The 17,509-nt window shown below is 52.0% G+C and overlaps 1 protein-coding gene across 1 annotated transcript in view; it reads right to left on the bottom strand.

Moving 5' to 3' along the window:
• The window catches only part of PLOD1 (procollagen-lysine,2-oxoglutarate 5-dioxygenase 1), a 29,465-nt gene extending 17,457 nt beyond the window's left edge, over positions 1–12,008 (bottom strand). Inside the window, exons 1-5 of the mRNA XM_086344557.1 lie at positions 11,844–12,008; positions 3,267–3,358; positions 2,977–3,107; positions 1,794–1,957; positions 553–665 (exon numbers count right to left, since the gene is read on the bottom strand). Coding sequence (XP_086200683.1) covers positions 553–665; positions 1,794–1,957; positions 2,977–3,107; positions 3,267–3,358; positions 11,844–11,919 — 576 coding nt within the window. The 5' untranslated portion in view covers positions 11,920–12,008. The remainder of the gene's footprint in view (positions 1–552; positions 666–1,793; positions 1,958–2,976; positions 3,108–3,266; positions 3,359–11,843) is intronic.
• Positions 12,009–17,509: the final 5,501 nt, after the last annotated feature.

Below are 17,509 nucleotides of genomic sequence, written 5' to 3'. Positions count from 1 at the left end.
AGTGTCTCACACACAACTCAGCAAATATCTGCTGGGGCTTCCCTGGTGGCTCAGTGGTTAAGAATCTGCCTACCAGTGCAGGAGACACAGGTTCAATCCCTGATCCAGGAAGACCCCACAGGCCATGGAGCAACTAAGCAGGCGCACCGCAACTATGGAGCCTGTGCTCTAGGGCCTGGGAGCTGCAACCACTGAGCCCACTTGCTGCAACTACTGAAGCCTGAGTGCCCTGGAGCCCAGACTCTGCAGCAAGAGAAGCCACTGCGATGAGAAGCCTGAGCACCAGAACTGGAGAGTAGCCCCCATTCTCTGCAACTAGAGAAAAGCTGGTCCAGCAAAAAAGACTCAGGACAGCCAAAAATAAAAAGGTAAATACTATAAATAAAATGTTTTTTAATACCTGCTGAATAAATGAGTGAATCAAAGAATATATAAGTGGGGTGTCAATGCCCAGCCCAGGGGGTCAAGTCTGGGGGGTAGGGGCTGCTCCCAGTGCAGCCCAGTCTGGGGATCCAGTGTCAAGATCTCACAGCCCTACCCACTGCTGCTTACCCTCTTCTCTGGGTCCAAGAAGATCTTGGTGTAAAAGAGCTGATCGCTGTCGCTGTCCTGGCCTTCCCACTCTGCCACCAGTTTGCTAAGGTTGGGAGCATAACCGATGAAGCCTGGGGGTGGGGGACATATAGACAGACACTCAATTTCTGGCCTCTGAGTCAGGGGCCTCCTCCCAGCCTTCCCTCTCACCCACCTTTCACTTCTTTATTCATAAGCCCTGCCTCCTCTCAGAAGCCCTCCTGGATTGAGGGGAGGTGCTGTCTATAGGCTGGAAACAGCCTATCTGTTAATGCCACTTGGTGACAAGTTCCCACTGAGCCCAGAGAGAAAAATCACTGTTGTCCATTAACCTGCACCAGTTCAGGTCCTGGGCAGCACACAGGAGGGGAATGAATGAGTTACACTGAAGCCCAGGAGTAAAGGGCTGGTGGGGCATAGGTTTGGAGCCCCTTTTCGACAGGTATCCAGGAAACTTGACCCAGAGAAGGGCAGAGGCTGAGCCGAGGTCACACAGTGCAGGAGGGGATAGAGGGAAAAGCCCACATAGCTCCTTAACTACTGTGCAGCCTGGTGGGAGGGGAAGAGAAAAAGCAGGTGGGCAGCCAGGAAAGGGCCCCGCCCCAGAGAACACCTCCACCCCTGGGCCAGGGCCAGGCCATCTGGGCTGCGCTATCTCAGCCAATAGGGAAACAAGGTTGCTGGAGCAGATCCTCCCTTCGTGGCTAGACAGGGGAATCCAGAATAAAATATGGGTTTTATTCTCTGTGCAAGGGGAAGTCACTGAGCAATATGTGTGGACTCGCATCTGTGCTGGATGGAGAATGGACTGGAAGAGGAGAGGCTAGAGGCTGGCAGAGCAGTCAGGGGACTACTGCCCATGCCAGCAGCCCGGAGAGGCGGTGGCCAGGGGTGTGGATGTGAGAGGGCAGACTCCAGAGATCTCTTGGAGTGGGAGTGGTGTGACCTGCTGAAGGTAAGGTGGGGGAGGGGAGGGAGGAATTGGGGGTGACTCCCTGTTTTATCCTGTGCAGATCAGGGGAGCTATTGAATGAGATAAGCAAGACTGCAGTGGAGCTGATTTAAAGGTTAAAAACTCAGGAGTTTTTCTGAGGACCCTGCATTCAGCAGCTCGTGATAGCCATGTGGGATGTCGAGCCAGGGGGTCCTCCCCAAGGCAGTGGATGGACCTCTCTGGAGCCTGCCCTGTCTGCCACACACTGTGCACCCGGGGTCCTCACCTCCAGAGCCCAGGAACCTCTTGCCGTCGGACACCACCGGGTACTTGGCCTCCAGCCTGCGGTCCGGGTAGATGAGCTCCTCGGCCGAGAAGACCACCTGGCTCCTGGCCTGCCGAAACTTCTTCAGGAGCTCTCGGGGCCCCGAGGCAAACACCACATCATAGCTGTGGCCAGAGCCGGGAAAAGATGGAGCAGGGCGGCGAGGAGACGGGGTTGGTAGGGGAGCAGGGGCTCAGAAGGGCACAGGCAGGAGGAGCCCAGGCTTCCCTGGTGGCTCAGATGGTAAAGAATCTGCCTGCAGTGCAGGAGTCCCAGGTTCGATCCCCAGGTCAGGAAGATCCCCTGGAAAAGGGAATGGCTACCCACTCCAGTATCTTTGCCTGGAGAATCCCATGCACAGAGGAGCCTGGTGGGCTATAGGCCACGGGGTTGCAGAGTCAGACACGACTGAGCGACTAACACTTTCCTCCTCCCACGCCTGCCCTGGGCCACATCTAGTAAATAGATCAGCTCTGTTACCTTTGACCCTGCCCATCAAGTTTCCACCCCCTCCCTGGGCAGAGACATGGTCCCCATAATCTGTGACCATTTCACACTCAAAGCATAGCTCAGCGGGCTTCCCTGATGGCTCAGTGGTAAAGAATCCACCTGCAGGAGACACAGGTTCGATCCCTGGTCTGGGAAGATTCCACATGCGACACAGCAACTAAGTCCATGTGCCACAACTACTGAGCCTGTGCTAGAGCCCAGGAGCCAAAACTACCGAGCCCAAAGAGAAAACTGAGCCCCATACACCACAACTACTGAAGCCCGAGAGCCCGAGAGCCTGTGCTCAGCAACAAGAGAAGCCACCGTAATGAGAAGCCCCGTGAAATGCAACCAGGGAGTAGCCCCTGCTCATCACAACTAGAGAAAAGCTTGCAAACAGCAATGAAGACCCAGTGCAACCAAAAACAAATATATAAAATTATATATACTATATATACATTAAAAGAAGCATAGCTCACCATACCTGGGCAGGTCCCCCCACCCATCTTTTCACCAAGAGTGGAAATGAGTCTTTTCTGGGGTGCATAGACCCCTTAGAACTGTAGGCAACCCTAGCTACAGTAATCCCCACCTCATCCCTGATGTCCTGGCAGGGCCTCATTCTAGAATATTCTTCTACCTCTCAGATGCCTACCTGTCTGTGAAGAGAATGACCAGGTTCTCCTTGTCGGCGTGCTTCTCCAGGGCTTTCTTCAATAGCCGGACCTTCAGCCCTCCGCCTGCCAACATCGCCTCCCCAGGCCAGTCCTCCCCCAGCCCCAGCGCCTGCAGAGACAGGCCCCTTAACATGGGCTTTTGCTAAAGAGAAACCTGGCCAGCTCAATTTCCAGCCCCACTGGGCATCTGACAGACCGAGCATCTTGACTTCTATCTGTCCAGCACCTCCCCTCGGCTGTCTCTGCCCCCACCCAGGGAGCCCCCTACCTGGATCTTGTAGTTGAAGAACTGAGCTGAGCGCTTAAAGCGTCGGAACCCCTCGGTCTCCTTCGTAGCCACAGTGAGGACCAAAAGGTTGTCTAGGGACAGAGAAGGGAACGGAGGATGAAGAGAGGTGACGTCAGAAGTGGGTAACTGTGCCCAAAGGGATGTGTCAAATCTCACGGGATGTATCTTCACATCAACCCATCACAGACAAGGGCCCAGGGAGGAAGGGGCACACCTAAGATCACTCCTCAGGTTAATGTCAGAGGTGGGACATGACCTGGGTCTCCATCCATCTGGTGACTGACCAACATGGCAGGAAGCGCCCAGGGCAGAGGCGTCTGCACCTTGCATTGTGGGACTGAGTCTCTGGATTTGGGGGCAGAGGAAAGGATTCGCTCTGAGTGTTGAACACCAGGAGGACCTCTCTGGCCACTGTCAGACATCAGCCTGGGAACAACCTCCACTCTCCCTGCCTGCACTCAGGGCAGACATTGCTAACTGATCTCAACACATTTTTGTGTTGAGCCTCACTTGGCCTTGAATTCTCCCAACACCATGAGAACCAAGAAGAGTTGGCCTGCAGTAGAAATTCACTTGAAATCCTGGCCTTTGGCCAAGAGTGGCTATGCTACCTTTTAAAAAAACAAAAAACAAAAAACACTTTTTAAAATTTTATATTGGAGTATAACCAATTATCCTGGAATAGGAAATGGCACCCCACTCCAGTATTCTTGCCTGGAAAATTCCATGGGCAGAGGAGCCTGGCAAGCTACAGGCCATGGGACCGCAAAGAGTCAGGCATGACTGAGCACATAATTGATTAACAAGGTTGTGATAGTTTCAGGTGGACAGCAAAGGAACTCAGCCATACATATCCATTCTCCCCCAGATTCCTCTCCCCCAGGCTGCCACACAACACTGAACAGAGTTCCCTGTGCTATACAGTAGGTCCTTGTTTGTTATCCGTTTTAAATAGAGCAGTGGGTATATGTCCATCCCAAACTCCCTATCCCTTCCTCCCATCCTTACCCCCAGCAACTGTAAGTTCGTTCTCTAAGTCTGAGTCTCTTTCTGAAGTAAGTCAGACAGAGAAGGAAAAATATTCTATGGCATTCCTTATATGTGGAATCTAAAAAGTGATATAAATTAACTTACTTATGCTACCTTTTTAACAAGGAACCACTCTGGACTCTGCAGGGTGGCTTTATCTCTACAACAGAACCTCCTGGAAACTCTCCCACATGCCGTCTCTGGGAGCCCTGGACAAACCATTCCCAGACCATACTTTGAGACTACATTCTCTGGGAAGTAAAGGCTCTGGGAGTTCCCTGGTGTACTAGTGGTTAGGAGTCTGGGCTTTCACTGCTGAGGCCCAGGTTGAATCTATGGTTGGGAAAAAAAAAAAAAAAAAACTCTGTAGCTGGCTTGGCTAGGCTCCTGGCTGTTTTCCTTACCAACTGCGTGAGCCTGGGCAAGTCCTTAACCTTCTGAGCTGCAGTTTCCCCCTTGTAAAACAGGGGTAATAACCGTACCTGCTTCCCAGGGCTGCTAGACTAATTAAATGAGATCAGGCTCTGGTGGTTCAGACAGTAAAGAATCCACCTGCAATACAGGAGACCTGGGTTCAATCCCTGGGTTGCAAAGATCCCCTGGAGAAGGGAATGGCTACCCACTCCAGTATTCTTGACTGGAGAATTCTTTATGGACGGAGGAACCTGGCGGGCCACAGTCCATGGGGACCCAAAGAGTCAGACACGACTGAGTGACCAACGCTTTCACATTTTTCACTTTCTGTGCTCAGTCATGAGCGCTTTTTCACTTTCACACGCTCAGTCATGTCTGACTCTTTGTGACCCCATGGACTGTAGCCTAGACCCCTCTGTCCATGGGGATTCTCCAGGCAAGAATACTGGAGTGGGTTACCATGCCCTCCTCCAGGGGATCTTTCCAACCCAGGGATCAAACCCAGGTCTCCTGCATTGCAGGCGGATTCTTTACCGTCTGAGCCACCAGGGAAGCTCATTTCACTTCCAGGCCTGGAATATCCTTGTTGGAATGCTGGCACACACTAACAGCTACTCTTGGTGCTGATCACTGAGAGGCAAACGCCTTGCTCTGGCATTCAGGGTCCCTGCCCACTGGCCTTTGACATCCTCATTCCCTCCACCAAGCAGGCCCTGCTCCTCACCTTGCTGGGCACCTCCCTCCTGCCAGGGCTTTCTCTCTCTGCCCTTTCTCTAACCTTCCTCCCGGTCTCAGGGCCAGTGACACTTCTTCGCTACCTCCACGTCTATGAAGCCTTCTTGGATTTCTCTTGACCTCTCTCCTGCCCTCAGAGGCAGGACTCCATCATCTGCAGCACTCATCATTGATTCGCTGGGTGAGTCTTGTTTCCCTGGGGTCCAGGACCTAGCACTTTTATGGCCACTCCAAGTGGCCAGGCCAGCACAGGTAGGTCAGGCCCTCTCACCCTGACCTCCCCAAGAAGTCAGGAGGAGCCTGGGCTAAAAGAACAAAGGGGCAAAGCCGGCTGAGCCCCCTGCTCTGGGACCAGGCAGCTGGTCCCAGAGCAGGGGGTTGGCGCCAGGCAGCCGGGCCAAGATTGGCAAGAATCCACTGATGGTGGGTCCAGAGACCTGGGACAGAAAAGGGTGGATTCATTAGGCAGGTGTGCAGAGGGGAGGCCTCACCATCTGACCCTGGGGTCCAGAGAAGAGGGGTGTGGCTCACACTCAGGGGAAAGATTCCCCGCAACCCCTCTGGATGGTTAATTCTGCCCCCAGGCAAGGAGAGCCAAAGCCTCAGCTCTCAGGCCTTCTGGTCGACAACAGGGACTGCTGGGGACAGGAAGAGTGTCACATTTCATGGATGGAAAAAGCCAGTGTGTGCATCTATGTGAGATTCTGGATTCTCTACTGGCAAGGGCTCCTGAAGTCAGGCGGCAGGAGGAGGGGCAGGGGGAAGACTCAGACACAGTAACCTGCCCAAGGCAGCACAATGATGTGGACGCAGACATCGGGCTCTAAAGGCCCCTATCTTAACTCTGCATGTCCTGCTCAGGCCTGGATTGTGGTCAGGCATCCGTCTCCATCTAAAGAGACGGTCCAGCCAGGCCCTCCCCATATGCCCCCTTCCACCTGCCCAGCCTGTCTCTGCTCAGTTTTCCTTGCCAGGGTCTTGCAAGGGGACCTTACAAATTCTATACTCCTTGGGCAACACAATGTCCACTCTCCTGGCCATGATCGCCCAATACAGGGGGTCCCAAACCTGCCTGCATATTAGCATCACAAAGGAGGTTGTGAAATCTACACTCCTGGGTCCCAGGACCAGCAATCTGAGATGGAGCCAGGAGGCTGGATTGGATTCATCCTCCACTTCCCTGGTGATTTCTGATGTCAGCCATATTTAGAAACCTCTGGTTCCACCCATCCCCTGGTCTTCTGACTCTAGGCTCCAATGCAGGGCCTGGGAGGCTGATGTTGTTCAGTTGCTCAGTTGTGTCTGACTCTCTGTGACCCCATGGACTGCAGTAGGCCAGGATTCTCTCTCCTTTACCATTTCCCAGAGTTTGCTCAAACTGTTGTCCATTGAATCAGTGATGCCATCCAACCATCTCATCCTCTGTCGTCCCCTCCTCCTCTTGCCTTCAATCTTTCCCAGCATCAAGGTCTTTTCTAATGAGTCGGCTCTTCACATCAAGTAGCCAAGTATAGGTGTTTTAGCCTCAGCATCAGTCCTTCCAATGAATATTCAGGGTTGATTTCTTGTAGGATGGACTGGATAGGACCACCCATCCCCTGGTCCTCTGACTCTAGGCTCCCGTGCAGGGGCTTGGGAGGTGGTTCACAGCAAGAGAACTCAAGGCAGGCTCCTGCCCTAAGGGACCCTGGCACCAGCTCTCAACATCCCCAGGAAATTGCCCTGATGAATCCAACCAGCACCCTATTCTTTTGTCCTGCCTGCAAAACTTGCTCCTTCCCCAGACCACCTCCAGGAAGCCCTTCTCAATCTCATCCCCTTATCCATCGGTCCTCAGCTCAAGCAGTCTCAGTGTGCCCAGCAGGTGCAGTACCAGTACAAACCTGCTCGCCCTCTCTTTGTCATGCTGAGCCCAACATGTCTATTTCCTCGGTGCCCCTCCCCCTCTCCAAGGCTGGGACTGAGTGTGACTTGGGCCTGATGTGCAGAGTGTGGCCTGCGGAGCCCTGTGGGAAGTGACTAGTAGGCACTAGCACCAGCTGAGCCTTGACTCAATGCCATGAACTGCCTGAGGCGTGTCACATCTGTTATTGAACTTAACCATCAACATCTTAAGCGGGGACTTTTCTGGTGGTCCAGTGGTTAAGAATCCTCCTGCCAATGCTGGGGACACAGGTTTGATCTTGGTCTGGGAAGATCTCTCATGCTGCAAGGCAACTAAGCCCGTGCACCAGAACTACTGAGCCTGCACGCCAGGGCCTGTGCTCCGTGACGAGAGAAGCCACCGCAAGGAGAAGCCCACTCGCCGCAACTCGAGAAAAGCCTACAGGCAGCCATGAAGATCCAGCACAGCCAATTAAATAATTTTTTAAAAAACCATCCTATGTGATAGGTGATATTTCTACTCTCCTTCTTATAGGTGAAGAATCTGAGGCACAGAGAAGCTACATAACCTGCCCAAGGTCACAGAACCTTGAAGTATAGGACAGGAATGAGCTGGAATCCCACACGTCCATGCCCTTCACCTCCCTGTCCAAGATCCTGGAATGCTGGGAATCCCAGATGCCGGCTGAATCCAGCCTTTCCAGCCGCCTTCTCTCAGGCCTCCCCAGCATGGGCACCCGGCTCCAGTCACGCGGTAAGGTCTCTTACCAATTCACCGCGCAGCCAGAGCTCTGGACAGCCCACAGGGTAACAACGTGGAGGATTCGCCGTCCATGAACACCAGGGACCCGCCCACCTGCTTGCTGTCTGGTCCAGCCAGCTGCCACGGGCTGAGGCCAAGGCCCACGTGAGGCCGGCCATCCAGGGCTCTCGGTCCCCTTGACCTGCTGCTCCAAGTCCAGCAGTGGTTTCTCTGGAAAGATGATGACCCATGATCCAGGGTCAGCAGAGATAAACCAGACAGCAGAGCGGAGTGGCAAACTGCGAAAGACAGACTGCTGGGAGAGTAACTTAAACTCTCTGTGCCTCTGTTTTCCTATCTGCAAAATGGGAGTAGTAACAATAGTATCAGGGAATTCCTCGGCAGTCCAGCAATGGTTAGAACTCTTCGATTTCACTGCTGAAGGTCCAAGTTCAATCCCTGGTCACAGAACTAAGATCTTGCAAGCTGTACAGCGCAGCCAGGAAAAAAAATCACCTTCCTCCAGAGACTCTTGTGAGGATTGAATGAGCTTGGCTGGGGAGTCCCAGGAGTTTTTGTCATAGGGAACCTCCCCTAACAGACGGAGCTGTGCTGGGGGGACCAGGATGGAGGGGAGCTGCCTTCCTGAGAGCAAGAATGACCGGAAAGGCTGAGCCAGGGGCTTGCAGCAGTGCAGACATCTCTCTGGGATCCTAAGAGAAGGCTGAGGATTCAAGCCAGTTCAGCTGTGCTCCATGGTATGCCAACTCCTCGCCCCAAGCAATGCCAGCCCAGGCAAGGGGGCAGACGGTCTGTGTGTCTTGGATTTCAAGGTGTGGTCAGGACACACCCGGTCTGCTCCCTAGGGAGGTGGAAATGAATGAAAACTCCTCCCCCATCCCCAACGCCCACCTGAGGCTGGAACGGAAGCAGAGCCGGGAAATGGGGATTCCCAGGGCCAGAGCCAACCCTGCCTCTCCCCAGAGGTATGGCCTCCCACTCACACCCTTAGGTCTCCTCAGACTCCCCCCTCCCAACACACACACACACACACCAACCAGCTGGGTCTGCCTGCTTCTCCATTTCCCACTGTTCCACAGCAGGGCTTGAAGCTCCCACCTGAGCCTAGCTGGTAATCCTGGAGCCTCAGACTACGGGGCTCGGGCTTGTCCTCCCTTCTCCATGGCCAGATGAAGGCCTGCAGGGAAAGGTGTGAGCCTGGGAAGAAGGGAGAGGGAAAAAAGGCAGAAAGGACAGGGCTGCCTCTGGGGACTCTCCTGCTCCCTCAGCTATGTGCAAATTTGCTTGTTTGGATCCTGCTTTATTGAAAGCCTTTTCTGGTCCCCCCCATCAGTCTGGGGGCTCCCCCAGGAGGGGGCAATGTCTCTTCCCTCAGGCACAGAGGGCTCTGTATCCCCCACCAGATTGGGTGTCCACTGCGGTGAGGAGCTCTGTGTCTTCCCGCCTCAGATTGGGAGCACCCTGAAAGTGAGAACCATCCATCTTTCCCTCCCTGTGTCGAATCCTTGGGTGTTTGAAGGGTGGACAAGCTCTTGAGAGAATCTCCACCCTACCGCCCAAGCCCCAAACAGCAAGTTCCTGGCCCCACTTCAGGCCTCGCTGGACCCCCAAGGGACATCTGGCCCAGTGCCTGCGCCTGCCCCATGGAACTTTCCTCTGCAGCTGCACCATCTTGGCCACCTGGTGCTGGGCTGGGTGTCCCCGCCCAGCCAGGGGAAGGAAGGAGCTGGCCCCGACGGGAGGCCAGTAGGCAGCTTGAGCAAGGCCTAGAGAAAAAACTTCCATCCTCCGCTGTCTTCTTAGCCAGCAGACTGAGGGGTCTCAACCAGCTGGGTCTGGGAGAGCTGGAGAGACTCCTCCTAGCAGCATCTCCCAACAAGGACACCCCTCTAGCCAAAAGTAGGGGTCAGCAGGATCAAGCAGAAGGTCTGAGTTGCAGTCAATGACGCCACCTCCAACCAGCTGTGGCAACCTGAGACCAAGGGGTCTAACCTTTTAGGGAACTCAGTCTTTCCAACTGCAAAATGGGCCCAATGATTACTTACGCTATCAAAAAGGTCTGAATGGAGCAAGGGAAGCACAGGGCAGCCACTTGAGAGCAGCCTGATGTTGGCCACATGTCTGGGGACCTGCTTATCTACCAGGTGCTTTACCTGGATTATCTCAGCAACACCCAGAATCCTTCACACTCTGTGGAGGCTGCCTTGCACCTACTCTGCCCCCTCTCATCTCCTGCTGGGGCCTTGTCCTCAATTTGGTCTCTCCAACTCACCCCCCTGGGCTTCATCATAGGTGGCTGGGGTTTCTCTCCTGGGATGGTCTGAAGTGGAGGGAGCCTACATCAGTAGAAGCAGAAGGAAGAGAGACTCAGGGGGTAAAAAGGCCAGCAACTAGACCCCGGCCACAGGCCCTTTGCACATACCACCAGCCCAGCCGTGTGCTTAGCACCGCCCTCACTGGATTTTTTGATGGGTCTTACTGTCCTGGGTACTCCACAAAGTAGCACTGGGCACAAGAAAGAAAATGCCTTGATGGCCTGGGCATTGAGCTGAACTCTCCCCAACAGGGCTCAACCCATGGAATCCCTGTTCGAGCTCTGGGACTGAGGTATGTTCACTCCTGTTTTGCAGGCTAGAACACCAAGCTTCACGGAGATGAAGCAACACTGCTTCCCCATGGGAGACATGCAGCCTTGGGCAGACCCTGACACAAAGGAAGGAGTCAAGAAACGGTGGTTCCCACCCCTTCTCCTGGCCCAAGTCTGCTAAACTACCATCCTGTGTTCGCAGGTTCTCTTGGAGGGTGGACCAAGGAGAACAGGGATGATGGAGGCTGTGGGCAGTCTGGCTCTGCTTCGCTGGGCTTGCCTCCACAGCCTTCAGTGTCCTCCTGGGGGCTCTCAGATGCTCACTGGGCAGGTGGTCCAGGTAGAGCTGAGGAGGAGCGTAGCACCCACTTGGGATGGTGGGACACCTTGAAATCCAATCTGCCTTTTGTAGGAGCACTAGACCCGGAATCCAGCAGATCTGAGACCTACCACTCCAAGGCTGGACCTCCCTGGGCAGTCACTGCACCTGTCTGGGCCCCAGTTTCCTCATGGGCAACCCAGACAGAGTTAAGACCCACCTGGCAGGGGCAGAGCAAACCACAGAGGACACAGGCAAGTACCAACGGTTCTGGCATTTGAGCCACCCCTTCCACCCCCAACCCTGCCCAGGGGCCCCTCACTCCATGGTTGTGAGTCCTAGGTGTGAATCCAGGTTCCAAAGTCCACAAGCAGAATGACCTTGGGCAAGTGAGTCAATTCTAGAGCCTCAGTTTGCCCAGCTGGAAAATGGGAATAATAGAAGGATGGGCTTCAGCTTGGGATCGGCTTAACTGATGTCTGACCCGTGGCCAGTGCTCCATACATGGTAGCTACTGTTCTTATTATTATGAGGGCTATTATTATTTGACCCTTCGGGTACTGAACGTCTGGACTTCGGCCATTCTTCCCCTCCAGCGGCATGAAAGTGGGAACCACAACCCTAAGAGGGGAAGTGACTTGTCCAAGTCACCAGCGAGTCAGGGAACCAGCAGCCTGAACCCAGAAACCCTCGGAAGCCCAGGACTTCCCTACAGACCGCTCCTAACGGAGGCAGCCCCTAGACCAGCCCTCCTGCCCCCATCCTCCCGCTCCAGCCCCTAATGCCTCCCTCCCGCACCCCACCTCCCCAGCCCAGAGCCCTCACCCTCCGGCTTGGCGTCACCCTTCGTTTCGGCTAGAAGCAGCCAGCCCAACGGGGCCAGGAGCAGCAGGAGCCGCATGGTTGGGGTCTGGGAACGTCCAGCCGGTCCAGCGGCGCTCGCAGGCTGGAAACTTCGCGATGGGGTAGGCGATCCCCCTGCCACGCACTGGGCCCGCCCCGGGGGCGGTGTCGCGCCGCGCGGCCTGGGGGCAGGGTTTCCTGCAGACTAGCCCGTACCCGCTGTCTCTCCGAGTCCAGGCAGCTCCCTGCGGCCTGTTCCCGCGGCTCCCGGGTCCTTCCGCCGCCGCTCTGCTCCTTCTCGTCTCTCGGGGCTTCATTCCGACCGGGAAAAGGAGGCGAGACGGGGCGAGGCAACAGTTTCTATACCTAGGACCCTGCGCCAAGCCTTGATGGTAACGATCAATGTGAGCCTCGGTTTCCACGCTTGAAAAGTGGGGTTTACGATGGCCGCTATGCATTGGATCTTGCACGGGTTCGTGACATTGTTACATTGTTATCAGTGGGGCACTTAGAACAGCCCCGTGATAAGCTCTCAGTACATCTCAGCCCTTCAGATTTCATTAGTCCTTGTTCAAAGCGAAAGTGGGCGTGAGGGTCTGAGCCTGGAGTAGGCGAGGCCCGCAGGAATGTGTTCCGAGGCACCCACACCCTTGCGAACCCTCCTGGCTGCTGGACGGACATGTAGAAAGCGCATCTCCGACCCACAATAAGGGCTCACTTCCTCTGCCTGTCTCTGGGAGGTAAAGGGAACCTCTGAGCCTAGGAAGGTCTTGTCCCTGAGGTCATTGTTGAATGAATGAATGAATGAAATTGTTTACGGCCTTTCACAGAAGTGAGTGCTTCAAGCATGTGGGACTGCTTCAGCATGAGGAATACACCACTGATAGACTGTCATGAGGGGAAAGCAGTGTGTACACTCTGATCCCACTCAGCAAAAATACATCCTTACAGACATGATGCTGAAAGAAAATGGCAGTCAGACGTTTACTGTCGCAATTTCCAGCTTGTAGGAACACGTGTATGTTATTCCCAGGTAGTTTTTATTTTCTTTTTTATATTTTTCATTGTTTTTAGAATCATTTTACAATGAATATATACTATTTGTACAATCCAAACAAAGTCAACACATTATTTATCTATGTATTATTTATTTGACCTCGCCAGGTCTTAGTTGCAGCACATGTGATTGTCAACGATCATCCTCGCAGCACGCACTCTAGTTTCAGCATGTGCACTCTGTCTGTGGCCTGTGGGATCTAGTTCCCCAACCAGGAATCGAACCTGGGCACCTTCATTGGGAGCTCTGTCTTAGCGACTGGACTACCAGGGAATCCAACATGTTCTTTTAGAAAGTAGGCACAGTCCCTGGGAACCTGGGAGATCATCTCATTGTACAGAGATTCACTTGTGGTAAAGATGATAAAAATGAAGGCCAGGGGCCCCGGCAGCAAGCTCAAGGTCAAAAGGCAAGTGAAGGGAGGCATGCGTGCCAACCAGGTCCTCTGCCAGCCAAATGGGACCTGGGACCCATGGCGGGGAGTTTCTGCAGCTGGGGACGGGACTTGATGCCAGGATCCACCGGATGTTTTTTGAATTCAGGAGGATGCAGGCTGAAATTCCAGCTCCTTCGAGGAGGAAATGGAAGGATAAGCAGAGGGGAAGAGAAGGAGCATGTGTTGACTGGCTCAGTTTTCAAAGCTCTGGCTCATGCCCCGTTCCCCAGAGCCCTGCCACTTGGGCAGTATTGCCCCTGTTTGTGAAATGAGGAAACCAGAGCTCAGAGAAGTGGAGCAACTTGCTCAAAGTCACACAGCTGACGTGGGATCACAGAAAGGGAGGCAACTTTTCTCTAACTTCCCTTTTGCTCGGGCTCAAGAAGAATCTCGATGATGGTGATGTACTCTGGACAGAAAAAAATCCTAGGGCAGTGGGGTTCCCAGAGTCATTGCAAATCAGTAGGGGAAATCAATCTTGGAGGCTGGTGGCCTCCCCTGGAGAAAGGATCACCCTGGTAAAGCCTGCTCCACTTCCCCAGTTTCGATCCATTCTTCTCTCCCCACAACCCCCTTCACTAAATTGCTGAAATTTGAACTCGGTCCAAGCGTCATCGGAAAGGAAGGCCTGTATCTTTAAGCAGCCAAGGGTGGCAGCCACCCAGATGTTACTCCCAGTACGTGCTGCACGTGTTGTGCACATTTAAAGGAACAGGACTCTGCTTTTCTGGGAAGGTACAGAAAGGATACAGAAGGTACAGAAAGGTACAGAAGGTACAGAAAGTCGCAAGGAGTCACTCAAAGAGACACGACTGAGCGACTTCACGTTCACGTTCAGGTTCACGTTCACAGAAAGGATAGCTGGGCTAGAGGGCGGTGATCTGGTGCCACAAGAGGCTTTTCTCCCTTTCATTCTCTGCTTTTATCCATTTTTATCATTTCTTTTGTTGACCCGAGGAGGTGTGATAGTCTCAGTGAACAGCTATTCTCTGTGTTTTCAGCCGATTCTCAGCCTCCACCCCCTTCACAGCCATCAGCTAGTCCCACTGGTACCTGCTCCTTTTAATAATAATAATAATAGTAATAGAATTTCCAAGCTGTTTCCTTAAATGAAAAAAGTAATATGCTAAGTCCCACTGGCTTCCACTCCCTTTAATAATAATAATAGAATTTCCAAGCTGTTCTCGTAAATGAAAAAAGTAATATGCAAGTGTATATCATATGCTATAATTTCTGTGAAGGAAAAAATATAGATCTCTGTCTATATATTTGTTAGTGAATAGAGTTTCTGGAAAAGTATCCAAGGAACAAGAAGCAGTGGTTCCACCTAGGAAGAGGAACTAACTAGCTGGAGCTCCCAGAAAGAGGAAGACTTAAAGTCCACGCTTCACCCTTTTGTATATTTTGAATTTTGTATCATGTACGTGTGTTTTCTGTTTCCTAGCCAAATAAATAAATAATGAGTGTTATTTTTTGAGTCTGTGTGTGTGTGTGTGTGTGTGTTAGTCAGTCAGTTGTGTCTGACTCTTTGCAACCCCATGAACTGTAGCCCTTCCAGCCTCCTCTGTCCATGAGATTCTCCAGGCAAGAATACTGGAGTGAGTTGCCATGCCACTCTCAAGGGGATCTTTCCTGATCCAGGGATCATACCAGTGTCTCCTGCATCACAGGCAGATTCTTTACTGCTGAGCCACTGGGAAACATATTTTAAGCCAGGCAATATGCTAAATGTTTAACTTGTTTGTCCAGCTTAAGTCTCAGACAAATACAGCGCTGTCTTATGATCCCGATTTTATGGATGGAGAAACCGAGGCCCAAGGAAGTTAGTTGACTTGCTAGCAAGGGGCAAGGCCAAGCAAGATTCAAAACCCAGGTAGCCTCATGCCAGGGTCCTCACTCTTTTTTTTTTTAATTTACTTTTAACTGCGCTGGATCTTTGTTGCTGCATGCTGGCTTTCTCTAGTTGAAGCAAGAGGGGGCTACTCTTTGTTGTGGTCCATGGGCTTCTCATTGCAGTGACTTCTTTTGTTGTGGAGCATGGGCTCCAGAGCCTCAGGCTTCAGTAGTTGTGACTCACTGGCTTCATTGCCCCAAAGTATGTAGGATCTTCTGGACCAGGGATAAAACCCATGTTTCCTACACTGGCCAGCAGATTCTTTACCGCTGGACCATCAGGGAAATCCAAGGTCCTTTCTCCTGACCTTCTGACTTTGTTATGGCTATATTGCTGACCCTGTGATTCCTTCCCCTGGGGTGTTTGAGAGTGATAAGAAGTTAAGAGAGAGGGGGGGCTTCCCTGGTGGCTCAGTGGTAAAGAATTCACCTGCCAATGTAGGAGATGGGGATTCCATCCCTGAGTGGGGAAGATTCCCTGGAGGAAATGGCAACCCACTCCAGTATTCTTGCCTGGGAAACCACATGGATAGAGGAGCCTGGTGGGCTAAGAGTTGAGTTGGATACGACTTAGCGACTAAACGACAATAATGACAAGGGAGTTAAGAGCACCAACAATGACCCTTCTCTTTGACGTAGAAATCTACTTCCAGAAATTGCTCCCCTAGAAACAATCTCAAAAGTAGACCAAGCTATATGTCTATCACACAGATGTTTGTGATAGCAAAAACAATTACATGGGTTTACATGTACTGTGGACTTGCACCTTGCTTGCTTTGCTTGTATTAACTTATTTATTCCTCACAAATCTGAGAGGCAGGTTCCCTGGTCATTCCCATTTTACAGGTGGGATCAAGCCTGGTTTAGTCCTTTGCTCTCATTTCACTGTTCCTCCCAAGTACTTCTGCCTTGCTGAGTTGGTTGGATGGATTCTATCTCTCTAACTTTAGGTTACGGATTCCTGCACATTCTTGAAGCTGTCCTGTGGGGCTTGTGAAATCCTTGTGGGAGTTAAGAATTCTGTGTGTATGTTTTGATAATGATCTTAAAAAAAAAAAAAAAAGGTGAGCATACTGAAGGATCACCTGGAGAGTCGCCTTCTCTTAGGGTGCTGGCCCTAGAACTCAGCAAACACATCTGCATCTGCACACAGCTCACAAGAAGCCACCTCAAATGACCATATAATTTTCAACAACTGGGAAGCACACTGTCTGACTTTGGAATGTCCTGAAAGTAAAACAGAAACAATCGTCCCCTTGTCTGCTCCTGTGCTCAGATTGAATTTTTTTCCCCCAGAAACAAAATTTCTCTTCTGCATTGATAATTCACAATTGAAAAGCATTTTCAAAGCATGCAGCTTTAGTGTTGTATGTTATTTAATAAGTGAAAACTCACAGCTGACATCAAGAAGATGACTCAGGGGCCTTCTCTGGTGATCCAGTGGTTAAGAATTCCCTGGTGGCTCAGACAGTAATGCAGAGCAGGAGACCAGGGTTCCATCCTTGGATCAGGAAGATCCCCTGGAGAAGAGAATGGCAACCCACTCCAGTATTCTTGCCTGAAGAATTCCACGGACAGAGGGGCCTGGTGGGCTACAGTTCATGGACTGGCAAAGAATCATACAGGACTGAGCCACTATCATTTTCTTTTCCAATGCAGGGAACGTGGTTTCGATCCCTGGTCTGGGAAAATTCCACATGCCTTGGGTAGTTAAGCCCTCTAGAGAGGCCGCATGCTGACACACGCCAAATAAATAAATAATTAAAAGTTACTTATCTAAAAGAAAAAGAAGATGACTTGGTATGATAGAGAAATGGAGTGTCCTGGAACTGGTTTGTGTTCCATATACTGTACATGCAGCCAGACTGGTCTGGAAAAGTGTCAACAAAATATATCCTAGGAAATCTGATTGACAATGGTTACTTTCTTTTCTTTTTCTTTCTTTTTTTTTGGGACGGGGTACTATTCTGCACTGTTGTTAAGTATTTTTGCAGTGAGGATCACTTTTACAGAAAAAAGTTTTAAAATTATTAAAAAAAAAAATCTTAGGGCTGTTGAATCCATCAGTAGCAGATGGGGCCCAACACGTGTTAGGTTTGGCTAGCGCGGTGGGTTTTTTTCTTTTTTTTTTCCATGAGCTGGAAGCTTCCAGTCTTCAACAGGCCCCTATCAGACTCTTTCTCGGACTTGGCAGAGCTGAAGAACCCGTGGCCCATCCCCCGGCGGCGCCCGCCCCCTCCTCGCTGTGGCCCCGCCTCCTGT

Source organism: Bos grunniens, chromosome 16, assembly GCF_055505025.1.
Source record: "Bos grunniens cultivar Pamir isolate PY7600 chromosome 16, Bosgru_T2T1.0, whole genome shotgun sequence".
Lineage (NCBI taxonomy): Eukaryota > Metazoa > Chordata > Mammalia > Artiodactyla > Bovidae > Bos > Bos grunniens.
Note: the sequence above shows the minus strand (reverse complement) of the source record. Positions and strands in the feature narration are given on the sequence as shown.